This window comes from Cynocephalus volans, chromosome 8 (assembly GCF_027409185.1).
Source record: "Cynocephalus volans isolate mCynVol1 chromosome 8, mCynVol1.pri, whole genome shotgun sequence".
Taxonomy (NCBI): domain Eukaryota; kingdom Metazoa; phylum Chordata; class Mammalia; order Dermoptera; family Cynocephalidae; genus Cynocephalus; species Cynocephalus volans.
In genome coordinates this window covers 32,042,302-32,059,343 of record NC_084467.1, presented here as the reverse complement: position 1 = coordinate 32,059,343, position 17,042 = coordinate 32,042,302, and the positions used below count along the sequence as shown (strand labels likewise).

At 57.4% G+C, this 17,042-nt stretch overlaps 2 protein-coding genes across 2 annotated transcripts in view; both read left to right on the top strand.

The window, feature by feature from the left end:
• The window catches only part of LOC134384512 (bone morphogenetic protein 8B-like), a 32,953-nt gene extending 15,911 nt beyond the window's left edge, over positions 1-17,042 (top strand). Inside the window, exons 2-7 of the mRNA XM_063106060.1 lie at positions 1,477-1,666; positions 2,243-2,391; positions 11,350-11,544; positions 12,190-12,269; positions 12,855-12,965; positions 16,893-17,042. Coding sequence (XP_062962130.1) covers positions 1,477-1,666; positions 2,243-2,391; positions 11,350-11,544; positions 12,190-12,269; positions 12,855-12,965; positions 16,893-17,042 — 875 coding nt within the window. The remainder of the gene's footprint in view (positions 1-1,476; positions 1,667-2,242; positions 2,392-11,349; positions 11,545-12,189; positions 12,270-12,854; positions 12,966-16,892) is intronic.
• Positions 5,462-6,717, top strand: OXCT2 (3-oxoacid CoA-transferase 2). Its single transcript, XM_063104123.1, is given in 8 exon segments — positions 5,462-5,687; positions 5,690-5,722; positions 5,725-5,829; positions 5,832-5,892; positions 5,894-6,030; positions 6,033-6,078; positions 6,080-6,178; positions 6,180-6,717. Coding segments are annotated over 8 exon segments (1,245 nt in total).

Here is a 17,042-nt window from a genome sequence, read left to right as displayed (position 1 = left end):
TTTCCTGTGCTGGAATTCCTGGGTGGTTTATCAATTTCACAAACCCACAAGAGGGAAGTATGGAACTGGGGTCAGTTCAGTTGAGCAAGACTCTTGAGCCAGTGTGTGTGGGCCTCCCAGGGCAGCGGTGGGGGGAGGCCACAGAGCTGGCATGTTTGTGGGTTGTTCCTTCAGTCCCCGGGCCCAACAAGAAGTCAGCATCTGGCCTGTAGACAGTGATTCCCAGTGATCCCCAGGACCCACCAGGTACCCCCACTGTGCCCTGGGGCAGATGTATATAATGATGCTTTGGAAGAGGTTTGGAGAAGGAGTGACTGGGCAGCTCCTTCACTGTCTGTCCCACATGCTGTGACAGCCAACAGCATGGGCCTATTTCATCCTACGAATCAGAGATTCTTACAATAGAGGTGGTGTGTGCAGTACAGAATTGTCACCAAAGCTGTGAGTGTGAGTGTGTCTGTAGAGCAGAGGGCACACGTGTGTAGGTATTCATGACACCAGCATCATTCAGCAAAGGTCCAGGACCTTGCCCTCAACATGCTCTGCTGTGGGGGAGGAACCTGGACTGGCTCTGTGTCCTGCCACGTCTGCAGCAGCCTGGTTCTCAGGTGGCCACTAGCTGTGTGCCAGCACCCTCAGGAGCTGTGGGACCATGCACGTTTTGTTTCCCCCGCTCCCTGGTCTGGGGATGAGAAGCCCACCTGCTCCTGCCACACACATCTGGTCCTGGCCCTGCCCAGCACAGCTGTTTGCCTGTCCATCTCTGGACCAGGTCCCCACCGCGAGGACAGGAAGTGCTCCCCACATCCGCCTTGGGCCGCACAGCCCAGTGCTTTTTAAAAACCTGACTTGTGGTCACTGAGTTCAGTAGCCAGAGAGAGAATTTTTAAAAAGACTCACAAACATATAATTAAAATCTCAGTATTGGGTTTTGGGGAAGGCTCTGGGCGGCTCCTGCCTCTGCTTTCCGGAAACACAGATTCTTAGCATTTGAAAGTGACAGAAGGCTAAAGCTCTGAATATACGTCCTGGGCACTTCCGTGCAGCTGGGGAAATGCGGGATTTGTTCTGCAACCTCGGCCCTTGCCCAGACTGTTAGGCCAGTCCCGCCACTGGGCCCTCCTTGGGTCTCCCCTCCAGCCTGTCTTTCACCCTCCTCTGCAGCCGTGGGTCTGATGTCTGTCTCCCTTTTAACCTGGGAGCCCCCAGAGGAGGGCCCATCCTGTCTCCTGTGTGGGTCCCAGGGTCAGCAGGGGCTGGGTTTGGGCTCAGGGCCTAATGGGCACTCGCTGTGCTGTTCAGTACACGACCTCTCAGAGCCCCATCTACAGCCCTGGGGCAGAGCCAGGACCAAGCCCGTTTGCAGAGAAGGAAGCCGGCCCCCCAAGGCTGTCCACAGTGGGTGGTGGGTGGTGGTGACTCACACCCAGCTCTGCCCACTCGTTGTGACTGCCCGACTCCTGCTTTGTCTTCCAGTGGAACGCGACCGGACCCTGGGCCACCAGGAGCCCTACTGGAAGGAGTTCCGCTTCGACCTGACCCAGATCCCGACGGGGGAGGCGGTCACAGCTGCCGAGTTCCGGATCTATAAGGTGCCCAGCACCTGCCCACTCAACAGGACCCTCCACGTCAGCATGTTCGAGGTGGTCCAGGAGCACTCCAACAGGTGCCTTCCCCTCGGCCAGGTGCCCGCCCCACCTCACGATCGATCTCACAGTCAAGGCTCAGGCCCCCAGCCCCCGAGGGGGTGTGAATTCTCCAGAGGAGGAGAAGGGAGCTTCCTGGGAGAGCAGCCTCAGAGACGAGGAAAGATGCTTGGCCTGAGGCCTCTCGGCACTGCGGGAGAGCCCAAGTGACAGTCCTAGCTTCAAGTCCCTGCCTTGCCATCCTGGCTGTGGGACCTTGGATGGGTCAGTGAGCCTCTGAGCCTTAGTTTCCCCATCTAGCTACAGGAGCAGTAATGCCTGTGTGGGTTGACTCAGTGAGATGAGGCCCAGCAGGACCCAGCCCAGAGCCAGGGTGGGCAGATGCACCAGCGAAAGGACATAGGGGAAAACTTAAGAAATCCAAATAAACTGTGGTATTTACCTAATAAAGAGATATCAATATTGGTTTATTAGCTGTAACAAAGGTACCGCAGTAGCGTGAAATGTCAATATTTCCCAGGAACGTCCCCAGGCAGGCGCTAGGAACACGCAGGCAGCTGTATGGCCCTCAGGTAATTGTTCTTTCGTGTCCACAGGGAGTCTGACTTGTTCTTTTTGGATCTTCAGACGCTCCAAGCTGGGAACGAGGGCTGGTTGGTGCTGGACGTCACCGCAGCCAGTGACCGCTGGTTGTTGAGCCGTAACAAGGACCTGACACTCCGCCTCTATGTGGAAACCGAGGATGGTGAGGCTCAGGCGCTCAGGGGCTCAGGGGCTCTGGCAGCGGTGGCAGTGGTCTCACCTGGCCAGGGTGCCCTGCCTTTCTCTGCTGCTCTCACTGTGAGGCTCAGTGAGGTGGAGAGGGAGGCCCTGCACATGGGAGGCTCCCTCCTCTCCTTCTGCAGAAGCGACATTGAGCTGCTAAGAGAGTGAGGCCTCTTCTTCCTTCCCCGAGAACTGGGCAGTTCTTCCCGTGGAGCAGCCTCTCCATTGGGACTTTCTGCAGGAGGGAGGGTCGCACCCTCAGGCTCGAGTCCAAGGGGCCTGGGTTTGAATCCCTGCTCCGAGAGCCTTAGCTCAGTGACCTGGGCAGGTTGCTTATCTCCACAAGCCTCCGTTTCCTCATCTGCAGAATGAGGATTCACTCATTCATTCACTGCATGGGCGTTTGGGGGAGACCCTCCTTTATACAGGCAGTGGGGACAGAAAGGCCGAAGGTGGGCGCAATATTGGCGTGTTTGAGGTCGAGCATGAGGGCCACCCTGGTGGGGCAGAGCAGGCGAGGAGAGGTGGCAGGAGAGAGGCTGAGAGAGGTTGGCAGAAGTCACTCTCAGTTGGGGTAAACCAGGGTAAGGTGTTTGGAGTTTTTAGGCCATTTTATTTAATAGCAATGGAGGATGAGAGGATCCGATTCAGGTTTTTGAAATGAACCCTCTGAGATACTCTCCCCTCAAGGAGGTGGAGCAGAATTCCCCACCCCTTCCGTGTGGGCGTCTCAGTAACTCAGTTCCCAAAAGTACAGTGTGGACAGGGGTGGGGAAGTCACGTTCCAGCAGAGAAAGCTGACAAGCACTACCTCAGCCCGGTGCTGAAGGCTCACACCAGTGATCAGTCCTGTCGAGGGTGACATGAGGTGACGGGAACGACACCTCGCCTCGGTGGTCTGCCTCCCCCAGACCCACGGCCCCAGTCCCACCGTGAGCAAAGCATCGGACCAACCCAAAGCATAGGCGGTTCTACAAATACCTGACAAGTCCTTCTCAAAACTGTCAAGGTCATCAAAGACAAGTAACTCTCAGAAATTCTAACAACCTAGAGGAGCCTAAGGAGTCGTAACGTCTAAATGCAGTAGGGTGTCCTGGATGGGATCCTAGAGCACAGAAGGACACAGGAGAAAACTTATGACATCCAAATAAATTCTGGTATTTGCTTCATAACAAGTTAGATACCAGTGTTGGTTCTTCAGCTGTGACAAAGGTGCCACAGTGATATTAAATATTAGCACTTCCCAGGGGAAGCTGCGTCTGGGTAGGTGCGAACTCCCTGTACCGTCTTTGTAATTTTTCTGTTAATCTCAACTGTTGTAAAACTAAAATTTAGTGTATGTATAAAATAAAGACCCCCTGACTTCAGTGGGGAGAGCGACGTGGTGGACAGCGTGAGTCAGAGAGACCCGTCGGAGCCCAGGGTAGTCCTGGTGAGCGCTGTGGGCAGCGGACATGGAGAAGGGAAGGTGGGAGAGGGCTGTGCTGCGGGCTGGCTTGGTCAGGATGTACTTACAGCTGGTGAGCAGGTGAAGGGAAGGGGGACCAGGGGTGACACGTGCAAAGAACCAGTGCATTGTTTTAGATGGTTTTTTTTTTTTTTTTCTGCCCGAGTTGGGGGAAAACAGGAAGGGCGGGTTGGAGGTAAGCACTCAAGAGCTGTCTTTCGACTGGGATGTTTATGAGACCCTGGGATAGTATTGAGACCCCTGGTCCTTATGGAAATGCTATTCCAGGGACAGGTGAGTGTGGAGACACAGGTGTGGGAAGCACTGGAATGTGAGTGGATTTAAAGCCACGGAAGTGGGTCAGGTCACCCGGGGAAGGAGTGTGGCGATGGAGAAGCAAGGACGCGGGCCCAGAGCCCTGGGGCCTCCAGCATCCAGAGGCCTGCCAAGGAGGGGCCACAGGAGACCAAGAGGGATCAGCCAGGGAGGGGGCAGGAAATCTGGAGAGCAAGGTGACCCGGAGCCAAGAGAGGAGTATTTCCAGAGGCAGGAAGTCCACTTCTGTGTCCTGCTGTGAGAGCTGAGTGCAAGGATAAAGAAGTGACCAGAGGACTGAGTCACATGGAGGTTGTTGATGGCCAAGAGCTCAGTGGAGTGTGGGGACAAAGTCTGATGGGGGAGGTGGAGGGGGACAAGCAGAGAGCTCTTTCCAGACCTGTGCTGAGGAAGGAGCAGAGAAGTGGGGAGGTGGCTGGAGAGAAATGGGGACAAGGGAGGGTCTCTGCAGGGTAGGAGACACCCGAGCACTTCTGTGAGCTGACGGGTGGGGAGGGAAGAAAACTGCAAAATCCCGGACAAGTTCCAGGGGGGATGCAGAGGGCTCGGGGGGAGGGGCGGCCTCTTTAGGAGCAGGGACCCTTCCTGATGGCTGTGTGGGACAATGTGTCCCTGTTGTCACAATGAGGGGTGAACCTGAGCTTTTCTCAGGTGCAGTGGGGCAGGCGGTCACTCTCTGGCTTGTCAAGGGGGTTCACAAGGGCGGGCACCTGGCACAGAGTGCTCAGTGAGGGGTGGCTGTCACCTTCTCAGCGTCATCACCATCACAGTCACCCTGTAGGGCCTGTTCGTTGGATACTTGGCGTCTCTGGGGAAGCTCTGGAGGGTTTTAAGTTTCTGTCCGAGGAGCCACCCTGCAGGCAGGGCCAGGAGGGATTGCAGTCGGCGCCCCCAGGTAGAGCCTGTCCTCAGCTCTGCGCGTCGCCTGGGCCTCTGCCCTGCGTATGTGGCAGCGCCAGGAGGCTGGGCCGAGTCTCTTACCTGTGACACCGACTAGTGGGGAAGGGCAGCCCAGGGCGGAGCGCAGGGGCGGCTCTGTCTCTGTCGCCTGTCGCGTGCTGGGCCTGGCCGGAAGGCTGGCGCCTCGCCGCGGGGACCCTCTCCGAGCGTGGCGACCGCGGCCCCGCTGCCCAGCTCGGAGCACGACCCCAGGCGGCGCGTCGATGCCGCGAGCGCCCTCCCTGCTCTGCGACGCGGCGGCGGCAGCTGCCGGGCGCGCACGCGGGGCGCACACGGCCTGTCCCCGGGCCCGGGAGCCCCGGCGACGATGGCGGCGCTGCGGCTCCTGGCGTGGGCGCTCGGGCGCTGCGTCCCCGCCGGCCGCCCGGTGCCCGCGCTGTGCCAGGCCCGCGCCCGCCGCTTGGCCACCAGCCCGCGTCCCCGCGCCAGATTCTGCACGGACCCGGTGGAGACGGTGAGGGACATCTCTGACGGGGCGACCCTCCTGGCCGGGGGCGCCGGGGTGCCCGCCCTGCACACGCCCACCGGCTGCGGCTCCTGGTGCAGGTGGGGGGCGTCCCCGTCAGGTACCCCCGGACGGCCACCGCGCCGTCATCAGCGAGCCCAGGGAGGTGCGGGAGGCCGGCAAGGAGCACCCCCTCCCGGAGCCCCTCAGGGCCGACTCGGCCCGTCGGAGGCTGCAAGGCCGAGGGCCGGCAACGTCGCCTTCAGGAGAAGCGCCAGGAACTGGAACGCGCCGGTGCGCACAGCTGCGACGTCACGCTGCGGAGGGGGTGGGCCTCGCGGACGTGGGCACTGTTGGCTCAGAACATCCACGTCCCAATATTTATGTAGATCGCGTGACAAAGGGGCAAACATGTGAGAAGAGAATCGAGCGTTGACGATCCGGAAAGAGGAGGACGAAAAAGCCACTGCGGGAGACGACGAAGGACGCGGGTCATAAACGGGCCGCTCTTGAGCTTGCGGACGGCCTGTCTGTCGATCTGGGCACAGGAGTCCCTGTGCTGGCCGCAACCGCATCAGCCCATGACTGTCCACCTTCACAGTGAAAACGGTGTCCGGGGCTTGGGCCGTTTCCTGGACACGGATGTCATCGACGCGGGCAAGCGGACGGTCACGGTGCTTCCCGGGGGCTCTTTTTCCTCCAGCTATGACTCCTTTGTCATGATCCGAGGGGGACACATCCAGGTCACCATACTGGGAGCCATGCGAGTCTCCAAATACGGTGACCTGGCCAAGTGGATGATACCCAGGAGGAAGGTGGAAAGAATTGGCGGTGCCATGGATTTGGTGTCCAGTCTCAAAACAAGAGTGGCGGTCACCATGGAGCACTGCACGAAGCAAAATGCCCCCAAGATCCTGGACAGCAGCGCCAGGCCGCTGACCGGGACGCGGTGCATGGACCGCATCATCACCAAGGCCGTGTTTGATGTGCACAGCAGGAGGCGGCCGACGCTGATTGAGCTCTGGGAGGGCCTGACAGTGGACGACATCAAGAGCAGCACGGGCTGTGCCTTCGCCGTGTCCTCGAACCTCAGGCCCATGCAGCAGGTGGCGCCCTGACACCAAAGCAGCCCTGGGCCGGAGCGGGGCTTTCCATGGACGCCCAGCGCCTCCCCCAGAGGAAGCGGGTGATCGGGTGAACACGCTCACAGCGCTGTCACTGGTTTGCTGCTGGCGTCTGGGACTTTCCACTTCTGGATAGACTGTGTGCTCTCAAGAGGGATGTGACCTTAATTAAAAACAGGGAAAGCAGGTGCGTGCCTCTGTGTGTTCTGTGAGGTCTGCACAGCTCCCTGCTGCAGTCACTGAGGACTGATGCCCTCTTCATGCTCTGTGACCGTCACATTAAGTTACGTGCGGCTGGAGAGGGTCCCATAGCAGGGTTTCATTCAAACGTCTTCCCTTATAATTGACTCTTGAAATGCGGACAGAAAGCGATGAGGGAGAAGATAACTCCCCCAGACTATACCTAAGGCACCGTTTTACTACTGCCATGAAAAATGTATGAGCAGAAATGTGCATCTGTGATCTGAAGAAACGCTGTCTTCATGAATGTGTCCCTTTAGCCCCTCAGACTATTCCTCTGGGGCCTTGCATTTTGTTGCTAAATTTCGTTTCCCTGCAGCCTCGCCTCCTCCTCCCACACTTCTCCTCCTGGTAGCTGAATAGACGTCCCCAGAAGGAAAGCGGGACTGTCTCTGTGGGCCGGGACCTGCTACTGGAAGAGGTGGAAGGGGAGAGACAGTTGGTGCAGACCTGTCACCAGGAAGGTTCCTCCATAAATGAATGGTCAGGTCCATCTGCATGTCACTCAAGGCCCATCACAGCAGGAGTTCTAGAAACCTAACCCATGCACTCCATGAGTTTTCTCCTCCCATGTGGTCGTGTCCTGCATCATCCAGAGCAGGCACTTAGCTCCTTCTCCCAAACTGGCTTCTCATGTAATCCTCCCTTTAACCCAGGAGTGGCTGGATTTATAGTCTCAAAAACTAAAATGAAAAAAAAGAGGTGTGTGTGTGTGTGTGTGTGTGTGTGTGTGTGTGTGTGTGTGTGGTGCTGAAAGCCAAGCCTGGCATGGAGCATGCACTTTGGAAGTGTAGTTCAGGGTTTTAGGCCGTGTCCTGAGCCCCTGAGCTACAGGGCACGGCCAACGGAGCCTGTCGGTCAGAGCACTAAATTCCAGCAGGTCAAGGACAGCCATTCCATAGACCCCATGGAGCCTCACCCCCATGGAAGGGCCAGATCCTGGCATGGAGAGATAGGGAGGGAGAGACAGAGACGGCAGCCTGGGTGTGGGGGAATGGCCAGGGACCAAGGCCAGGTGGGGGTGGGATAGAACATCATTGGGTGACAGTGGGGTCCCCTTTGGGCCTTTGGGGAGGACATGTGATCTGCTCTAGGTGTCGGGAGGTTTTCTAGACACAGCATGGAACAGGCAGAGCTTTCTAAGAGCCAACAATTGACCTGGCTGTTAGGAGAGTAGAAAGAAGGAACCGCTTGAGTCCCGCATTCTCATGTGACTTATTTGAAGAATTAAGGCACAAAAACAGGCCTGGTCCACGGCTGGGATCCCCTCAAGTGTTTCCACCAGGCCCAACAGGCCTCTTCATTATCCTTCAGTGTGGGTCACTTGGCCACCAAGTCTGAGGTGTGGCAGGGGCTGCCGGGAAGGTCCACTGGCACCCAGAGCAGAAAGAAGCCTTTGGGAGGGAGGGGCAAGGTTGGGCCTGGTAGGGTTGGGGAGGGGTATGAAGTAGGGCTTGACCACCTGCCCTAGATCTGATTAGGACAGTTGAGCCACCAGCAGTCTGCCCCCGCTGGGGCAGGCTCAGAAATGGGGGAGGCCGGAGGCCCCAAGGATCTGCCTTTTCCATCCAGGCCCACAGGGGAAGGCCACAGGGCGCCCCACAGCTCAGGCTTGCCCACATGTACCCTGTCAACTGCAAAGGGGATGGCAGGCCTGCCAGCACTCTCACAAGGTTAGGGCAGAGGCAGGGACCTTGGACCCAGAGGCTCTTGAAGCCCCTACCTGCCTTTCTGGTAAGGGTCTGCCTGCAGCTGGGCAGCCTATGGGCCCACCACCAGGACTCCCAGGCCTTCCTTGCAGCCAGATGGAGCCCAGGGTCCTGCCCAAGGATGGCTGAGGAAAAAGCAGAGGGGGTGAAAAGGGGCTCTGGAAGGGGGGGGGGTGTTTCTGCAGGCTCTGGATGAAGACCACATGTCATCCTCCCTCTCCCTGCAGCCAGACCTCTGCAGTTTGCTGGGGAATGGCATGAACATCCTGGCTCTGTTGCACCTCGCTCTGACCTTGAACAGTTGCTGCTCTCTCTGCTTATGTAAAATAGGAACCCAGGACTAGCTGCTTCCCGGGTCCTCAGTCAGGCTCCCCTGGCCCATGAGAGCCCTTGATGGGGTCCCCAGTACCCAAGCTAGGCTGGCTCAGTGGAGCTCTGCCAAGGTTTGTTGGGTAACCGATCTAATATGTCATTGCGCTCTGTACACAGGAGACAACCCCCATAAGACCCTTGTATACAGTTGCACAAAAGAAAAGCAAGTAGTGGACAAAGCCTGGAGGACTGATGGCCTCCCTGGCCCCACTACAGCCAGGGCTTCCCAGGGACTCGTAGGACAGAACAACGGCACATGCAGGCCTGGAGGGCTGCCCGGGGTCCAAGGCCATCCCCAGGTGTCAGCCAGTCTTGAGATTTCCCCTCCAGTGCCCGGCATTGGTGCCCATCTCCTCCCCACTCATGGGTGCTCCATTCTCTCCCCATTGTTACCCTGCTCCCCTATGGCCCCGCCTCTTCCTATGGCCCCTCCCCCATAGCCCTAATTCTCCAGAATGGCTCTGTCTGGGTCTTGCAGCGTCAGCACCTGCAGCTCACAACATCCCTGTCTCAGCAGCTTCTGTCCACATTCCTGAGAGGGAGCCTCACCCGGAACATTTGATTGTGGCAGGCTATGTCACAGGTCGAAGGTTTTTCAACCAGTTGTGGCCAGTGGACACCTGGTCTGAGGCACAGCTGCTTAAGGGCTGACCTTTGAGTGGGGCTGTGGGTGGGGCAGGTAATGCCCGTGACCTGTAGTGTATCGTAGAGAGCCACCTTAGACCTGTGAATGGAGTAAATGACCTGTATGTATAAAGTATATGTAAATGTCTGTGTTTGTACACGCACTTACGTGTGTGTATCAGTGTTTGCAACATTGAGGTGAAATGTGCCATCATGTAAACTGAGCAATTGGTCCTATGTTTAAAGAGACATGAAAATGTCCTAGTAATCTTGCTTCTGTAATTCAGTATAAGGGAATTTCATCCCCACACAAAACGAAGATTCTGCTGCATTCTCATCTTAACAATGAAAGCCAGGAAACAACCTAAATGTCTAACAGTGAGCCAATATCTAAGTGAATTATGGTGTATCTGCTCAAAGGGATTTTATACATTTGAACTGTTTATGATGGAGACATTTAATTTTATTTATTTTTTGTCAACTGGCTGGTACAGGGATCCAAACCTTTGACGTTGGTGTTACCAACACTGTCCTCTAACCAACTGAGCTAACCGGACAGCCCCAAGACTCATTTTATCAACCAGGAAAATGTTTATGTTAAAAAGTTGAAAAAAATACTGACAACACTGCTGTGCTGACAACCAAAAAACTTAAATCAACTTGATGACAAGAGCCAGAAAAATGAAAATGAATGTACTGGAGTTGGGGAGGAGGGTTTGTGAGTGATGGTTTATCTCGAGTTTCTTTACTGTGGTTATTATATTGTTTTTATAATAAAGTAAAGAGGTCAGTTGAAACTCAGATTCAGGAAGACAGTTTTATTGGTGGAGGCTTTACATTGCCCACTTATTATCATGCGTATTCACGACATCTCAGTCTTTGAATGGCTGTCAGGTAAAATTCCGTCTTTATAGGCTTCACTCTTCCCTGGGCTGAGGCCCAAATCATGTCCCTGCCTGCCGCCTTTCCTTTCTTTCTTCTTATTAACCATAAACCCAACCTAGTGAATAAGAACTTGGGCTCTGGAATCAGAGTGACATGGGGTGAACCCCGGCTCTGACACTTTGTCCCAGTGTCTCTGCTCTGCTGAGCCTGGCAGTCCGTCTGTGGCCTCAGGGACAGTGAACGTCCTGCTCCCAGACTGTGCTCAGCAGGGCAGCACTCGCTAAGTCCTGGTAGGCGCTGTGGTGAGCTGGCGCTGTCCTAAGTCACACGGTCACATCCCAGAAAGTGGGGGTTGAGGACAGAACACGGGCTTCGGAGTCCTCGGACCCAGGTAGGAGCCCTGGTTCTGGGAGTCACTATCGGGGATTAGGTCATCACTGAGTGACCGTGACATGTCTTGTGTAAAGTGTGAAGTCCGGGATTAGTGTAAAGACTGAATGATGCAGTTGGAAAAACTTTGAAACTTGTAAAATGATTCACGAATGTTAATGTCACGATGACCTCTAATAATGATGCTTGTGCTTCTCTGACCCCCGTTCCCCCACCTCCTTCAGACCTGCCTGCCAGGGAGCTGGGGCTTTGCTTGGGACTCCAGGCTTCAGATGAGGAAACTGAGGCACAGAGGGTCCCTTGGGTCCTCAGCCTCTGTGCTCCTGCTAAGGAGCACAGAGGTACCTGCTTGTCCACATGTAGGGCCCCTGCCCAGGAGTGACCCCTCTCTCTTCTCTCTGTCTAGGGCACAGCTTGGATCCGGGCCTGGCTGGTCTGCTGGGGCGACGGGCACCACACTCCAGACAGCCTTTCATGGTCACTTTCTTCAGGGCCAGCCTGAGTCCCGTCCGCGCCCCTCGGGCAGTGAGGCCACTGAAGAGGAGGCAGCCGAAAAAATCCAACGAGCTGCCGCACCCCAACAAACTCCCAGGGATCTTTGGTGAGAGCAGGGGCTGCACCAGGGTGGAGGCCCCACTGCATTTTGGGTGAGAAGGGGGCAAGAACCAGGTGGTGGTGACAGAACCCTCCAGGCCCTGGGTACAGTTCAAGATGATAGTCACTCTTCAGCCACCTTTCCTGACATCGTCTGTGCCCCAATGCACCCTGATGACCAGCCACTCCACTTTCTCAAAGGCTTCTGAGTCTCTGCCTTGGCTGTCCCTGCCACCTGGAGATCCCATCTCTGTCCTCCCCTGTCCCCTCCAGGCCTTTCCCAGGAACCTCCATCAGATCCGGATGTCCCTTCCCTGGGAAGCCACAGCCCTCTCGGCCCTCGGTTCTGCTCTGGGCACCCCGAAACTCTTTGTTGGAGTATCTGGAGGCCCACGGGCTGAGACGGGGGGCTGGGATGAGCATAGTTACTCTGTAGTCATCGCAAGTCCTTGAAGGCTCTTGACCTGGATCATGGCACAAGCAGAGCTCCGAGTATGGCCTTTATGAGACCACGTGGTTTAGTTTTCTGTCATTTGTCTATTTCACAAATGCGCCCATCAGGGCCTTCCCCCTACTTCCCCTGCAAGCACCCCATGGCAGTTGCACAGAGCAGGAACCCCAGAAGAGATCTTGTACCCTCTGTCCCCTGTAGATGACATCCACGACTCCAACGGCCGGCAGATATGCCGTCGGCATGAGCTCTACGTCAGCTTCCAGGACCTTGGCTGGATGGTAATTTCTGACTCTCCTTCTTCCTTATTTAAATGACAGCCCCCAACTGCAGATCCTAAGTGTACTGCAGGGTGGAGGCAGAATTATGTGTGACTTTAATTTTCTGCTCATGTATTTTTCTTTCTTTTGTGTTTTCTAAATTGAGACTATGTACTTTAATAGTAGAAAAGGGTTTTTATAGCTTTTTTGTTTTTTCAAAACCGTGAAAATGGAGGAGACTGAGTCCTCAGAAAACTAAGCAGTCAGCTCTGCAGCAGGGAAACTGAGGTGGGGTGGGCAGCACCTCTGTGCATTTGCTGCGACAGAAGCTCCAGGAGGCATGGGAGGGAGAGGGTGGGCTGGGGATGAGGGCTCAGAGCACAGATGGGTGTGATGGGGACAGAGCTCGTGCCCAGCCTGTCTGCTGAGGGCCTCTGGCAGGATTCAGGCCTCTGGGGAGAGACAGCCCAGGAGTGGTGAGGGTGGGCTGACAGGACCTGAGGCTCGGGGATGGTACGGAGCAGCCCTGAGTCATCCTGTGACAGGTGCAGGGCTGAGGGGTCAGGAGGGGCACGTTATGGGACTTACTTTCTCCTGTGCCCTCAGGACTGGGTCATCGCCCCCCAAGGCTACTCGGCCTATTACTGTGAGGGGGAGTGCTCCTTCCCGCTGAACTCCTGCATGAACGCCACCAACCATGCCATCCTGCAGTCCCTGGTCAGTACTCGACCCCCTGGGGTGGGGGCGCTCTGAGGAGGGGGCTCATCCAGCCAGGAGGGCAGTAGAGCAGCTGCTCTGCATCTCAGGATGTGGTTACATCCCACAGCACTGCAGAAGCTGGTCCCTCACATGGCCGCATCTGTGCACGTGGACTTGCATACACAGGGCGTCTAACACCACAGACTCACATCTGACAGCTGCGTACACACGCGCAGTCTGCACACTGATACATACGGAGCCCTTGTGCACCTCCATGAGCACCAGACTGGAACAGGCACGGCCCCCTATGGTCAGTGGCACAGCACACGCACGACAGACCTGCTGCCCACACGGGTCCCTGTATGATCGTTAACACGCACGTGCACCCATGTCCACTGGAGCGTCTGACCTCCCAGGACACATGTGCACACGCTGTGAGTGTCGTGCGCATGCATTCTCCCCCTCTGCGTGGCCAGGAAGGGAGAGTCAGGGATGTGGCTGAGCCCTTTGGCTTTTCCCTGGCTCCTTTTTCAGTTTCACGATTCCTCCAGATCGTGGGGCGCTTGATGCCTCTGTGTCTGGGGCGACTCTAAGTGATGGAAGAGTGTCTGGTGGGAGCGTTGCTGCTGTTAGTGCTAAGGGTTTTGAATGTTTGTTGACTCTGGTGCTGAAACTTCCTTCCTACTGGAACATTTTACCTAGAGTCCTGGTTCGTAGTGTCCCCCTGGCTGTATTTTCTAGTAAGAGGTTGCTTGAAGCTGATGTGTTAGAGAGAACGGGAATGAACAGATGTGGCTGTGGGCCTGTGAGGACGTTCCTTTCCTAGCGGTCAAAGGCGTTTTCTGGAAGCCCAGGACTGCCTTCCTGGGAGAAGCTCAGGCTGAGGATGGGACGTGTGGGGCAGCCCAGCCCAGCCCATCCTTTATGCCACGTGGTTCTCAGGCCCTGGTGAGGGGGGTGCTTGGGGAGATCATGGACCTGCACCCCCAGGACCCCATCCCTCTGCTCCACCCCTGCCACTGCCTCTGCCCAGGGCCCTGGAGACTCAACAAAGTGAGTGCTCAGGTCGTGCCTTCAGCAAAGGAGACAGCCACTGTCCTTTAGGGGAGGCTGGCGGTGAACACTCAAGTAAGCCGAGGACTAGGACGATGCGCCCATGGTCCTGCAGTGGAGGGAGACTGGGCTGGGCCTCTCTGCACAAGGAGGAGCCGTGTCAGGAGCTGGAGGAAGAATGTTCCAGGCACAGCAGAAAGTGCACAGGCCCTAAGACAGGAGTGAGTGGGGTGGGTTCCCAGCCGGCAGGAGGTGGGGGCAGGAGTGGAGTGAGCGAGGGGAGGGCGGAGGGAGGTGAAATTGGGGTGGGCGGGGCTGGCCCTCGTAAGGCCTGGGGGTCCCTGGTTAGGAGGTGGATTTTATTTCAAGTCACTGAGAAGCTGTTGGAGGGTTTAGTACAGCAGCGTTGTGATCTGAGTTACTCTTTAGAAGTTCCTGTCTGGCTGCTGTGGGCACCTGACCAGGCATCCCAGTGGTTGGTGAGGAGGGTCCAGGCAGCACAGATGGTGGAGCCTGAGCAAGGGCCTCTCAGGGAGCAGGTGAGGGAAGGGTCAGGGAGGCCTCAGGTGAGGGCCTGAGCAGCGCATGACTGAGGGACTGCTCCTCGAGGTCAGGGACGAGGACTAGGATAAGGACCAGTGGGCTGCATGTGAGCAGAGCTGTCATCAGCGTTGCAGGGGATCAGTAGCTCCGCTCGAGGCCATTAGACCCCAAGTGGAGAGGGTGGTGGGCAGCTGGATCCGCAGTCGAGTTCAGAGGAGAGGTCCAAGCTGACGCTCGGACTGTGAGAGACACTGGCCTGTGGACAGTCTCTAAGTCCCGAGAGTACACCAGATCCTCAGGAGAAGGAGCAGACACGCAAGGGTGGGGGTGGAGGAGTGAGGCCTGGGCTGCTGTGGGCTTAGGGAGGAAGAGGAGCCACAGGGAGCCGGGAGGGGAGGCTGATGTGGGGGGGGCAACCTGAGGACCGAGAGAAGAAAGCAGGTCCCTCTGGACTCACCCCCAGGGCCGTTGTTCACACAGCAGCCCACAGGATCTGAGCACATTCTTCTCGGCCGAGGGGCCCGTGGTCCTTCCCCTATGTCTGGGGGAAGACCGAGCCTTGGGCTGGGACGTGAGGACCCTCACTAGCCACCCTGGTCACCTGTCCAGCTCCCCAAGCCACATGTCCTTCCTGGCCCAGCTGGTCACCACACTCCTGCTCCCAGGGCACTGAGGGCCTGCTGTTGCCTGTGCCACTGCCCTGTGACCCGCACTCACTGAAATGTCCCCTCGGGTGCCCGCCCACTTCTCACTGAGACTGTCAGCGGAGGGACCGCGTCTTGGCATTTCTGCGCTCCTCATCTTGGCAGGGCTGGCACAAGGCATGTGCCTGAGATGTGTTTCTGCAGGAAACGGGAAAAGTCTGATTACACGTGTTTGGTGTAGAAAGCTGAGGCCCACAGACGTTTGATTTGTACCCAAGGACGCACAGCTCCTAAGCACCATCACTTCCATTTGGTTTCCCATGTGGCATGTGGCTCAAAATGAACCGAACGCACAGCAAGTGAGACTCCAGAATCAATGTGCTTGGTGCCAGGTGGAATAAAGGCCGTTCTCTCTCTGTCGCGCATCTGACAGAGCTCAGGCCTATGGTGAGGAGTCCAGGAATGGCAGCCCTGAGGTGCCCGGCTCCCCTCTCTGGTGTCCTGACTTAGCAAGGCCCCTCTGGTTCCGAGCCACCGGGGCCCCGTGGTCCGTACCTGTGGGTGGTGGCTCCTGGTTTCTCCCACTTGGGCCTAGAAGTGGAAGGTGGGGAGGGGCAGCCCCTCACCCCAGTCTGCTGGATACCCCTCCAGAGGCCTCGGCTTCCCGGTGGGCCCCCGCCAGGCCGCTGCCCCCACGCTGGCCCAGGGCCCAGCTGATGTCCCTCCCTGGCTGGCTGGCTCTGAGCTGGGGCTTGGGGGCAAAGGCTGGGAGAAGAGGACAGGGCGCCCATCAGACAGCTTCGTCCCGGTCCTGCTCCCAGCGTCTGTGAGGCCTGGGAGGTCCTCGGCCAGCCAAGCAGCCGAAACACACCTGACAGCAGGTAGCTCTTCCCTCAGGTCTCCCCAACAGGCCACGGCGCCATTTCAGGGCCCTGCAGTGGGGCCCCACGAGGAGCCCAGTGCACACTGCAGCTCAGCCGCCACGTCTCGGGGTAAATGTTCTTATGGAGGCTGCAAGCAGTCAGCTCACTCAGCCTGGCTCTTTCTGGTGAGGAGAAGCTGTTCTAGAGAGGACACAGGACCCTGCTCTCGGGCCCAAGTCCCGCCACGCATCAGAGAGCCCTATGCCTTAGGCATGGCGTGTGGCCTCCTGCCCTCAGTGTCTTCTGCTGCTGGAATATTTGCCTTAGAAGTTGTTGGGAGGGTGACACACATTGAGGGTGAACTGGAACTCTAGGCTTTATCCATTTGTTCCATGAACGTTCCCTGCCCACAGTCTGGAGGGGACAAAAGCTAATGGTGACACAATCCCACGGAGGGTATCTTAGAAGTGCAGAGAAGAGCAGGGAGGTGAAGGGACCCTAGAAAAGGTGCTGCAGAGGGTGCCCAGGCACACCGTGTGCTGGGACCAGGACTGTCATGGCCTGGGGGTTGTGGATGGGGCAGGGAGGGGGCACGGGCCGGGAGAGCCCAGGGGCAGGTGTTTGGGGCCTGGCTGGCCACTCCAGGAGCCCGGGCTGTGCCTGGGGGGTGGTGGGCAGGGGTGGATCTGCACATTGGGACCTCCACTGGCCACAGGGAGAATGAGCTCAGTGGGACAAGTGGGCTGAGACCTGTGACACGGGCAGGGCCAGGAGCAGGTCGGGCTGGGCGGTCCTCAGAGCCCTCCAGGCTCATGGCCCTGCCTGTGCCCTTCCCTGACCAGGTGCACCTGATGAAGCCAGATGCAGTCCCCAAGGCGTGCTGCGCGCCCACGAAGCTTAGTGCCACCTCTGTGCTGTACTACGACAGCAGCAACAACGTCATCCTGCGCAAGCACCGCAACATGGTGGTCAAGGCCTGTGGCTGCCACTGA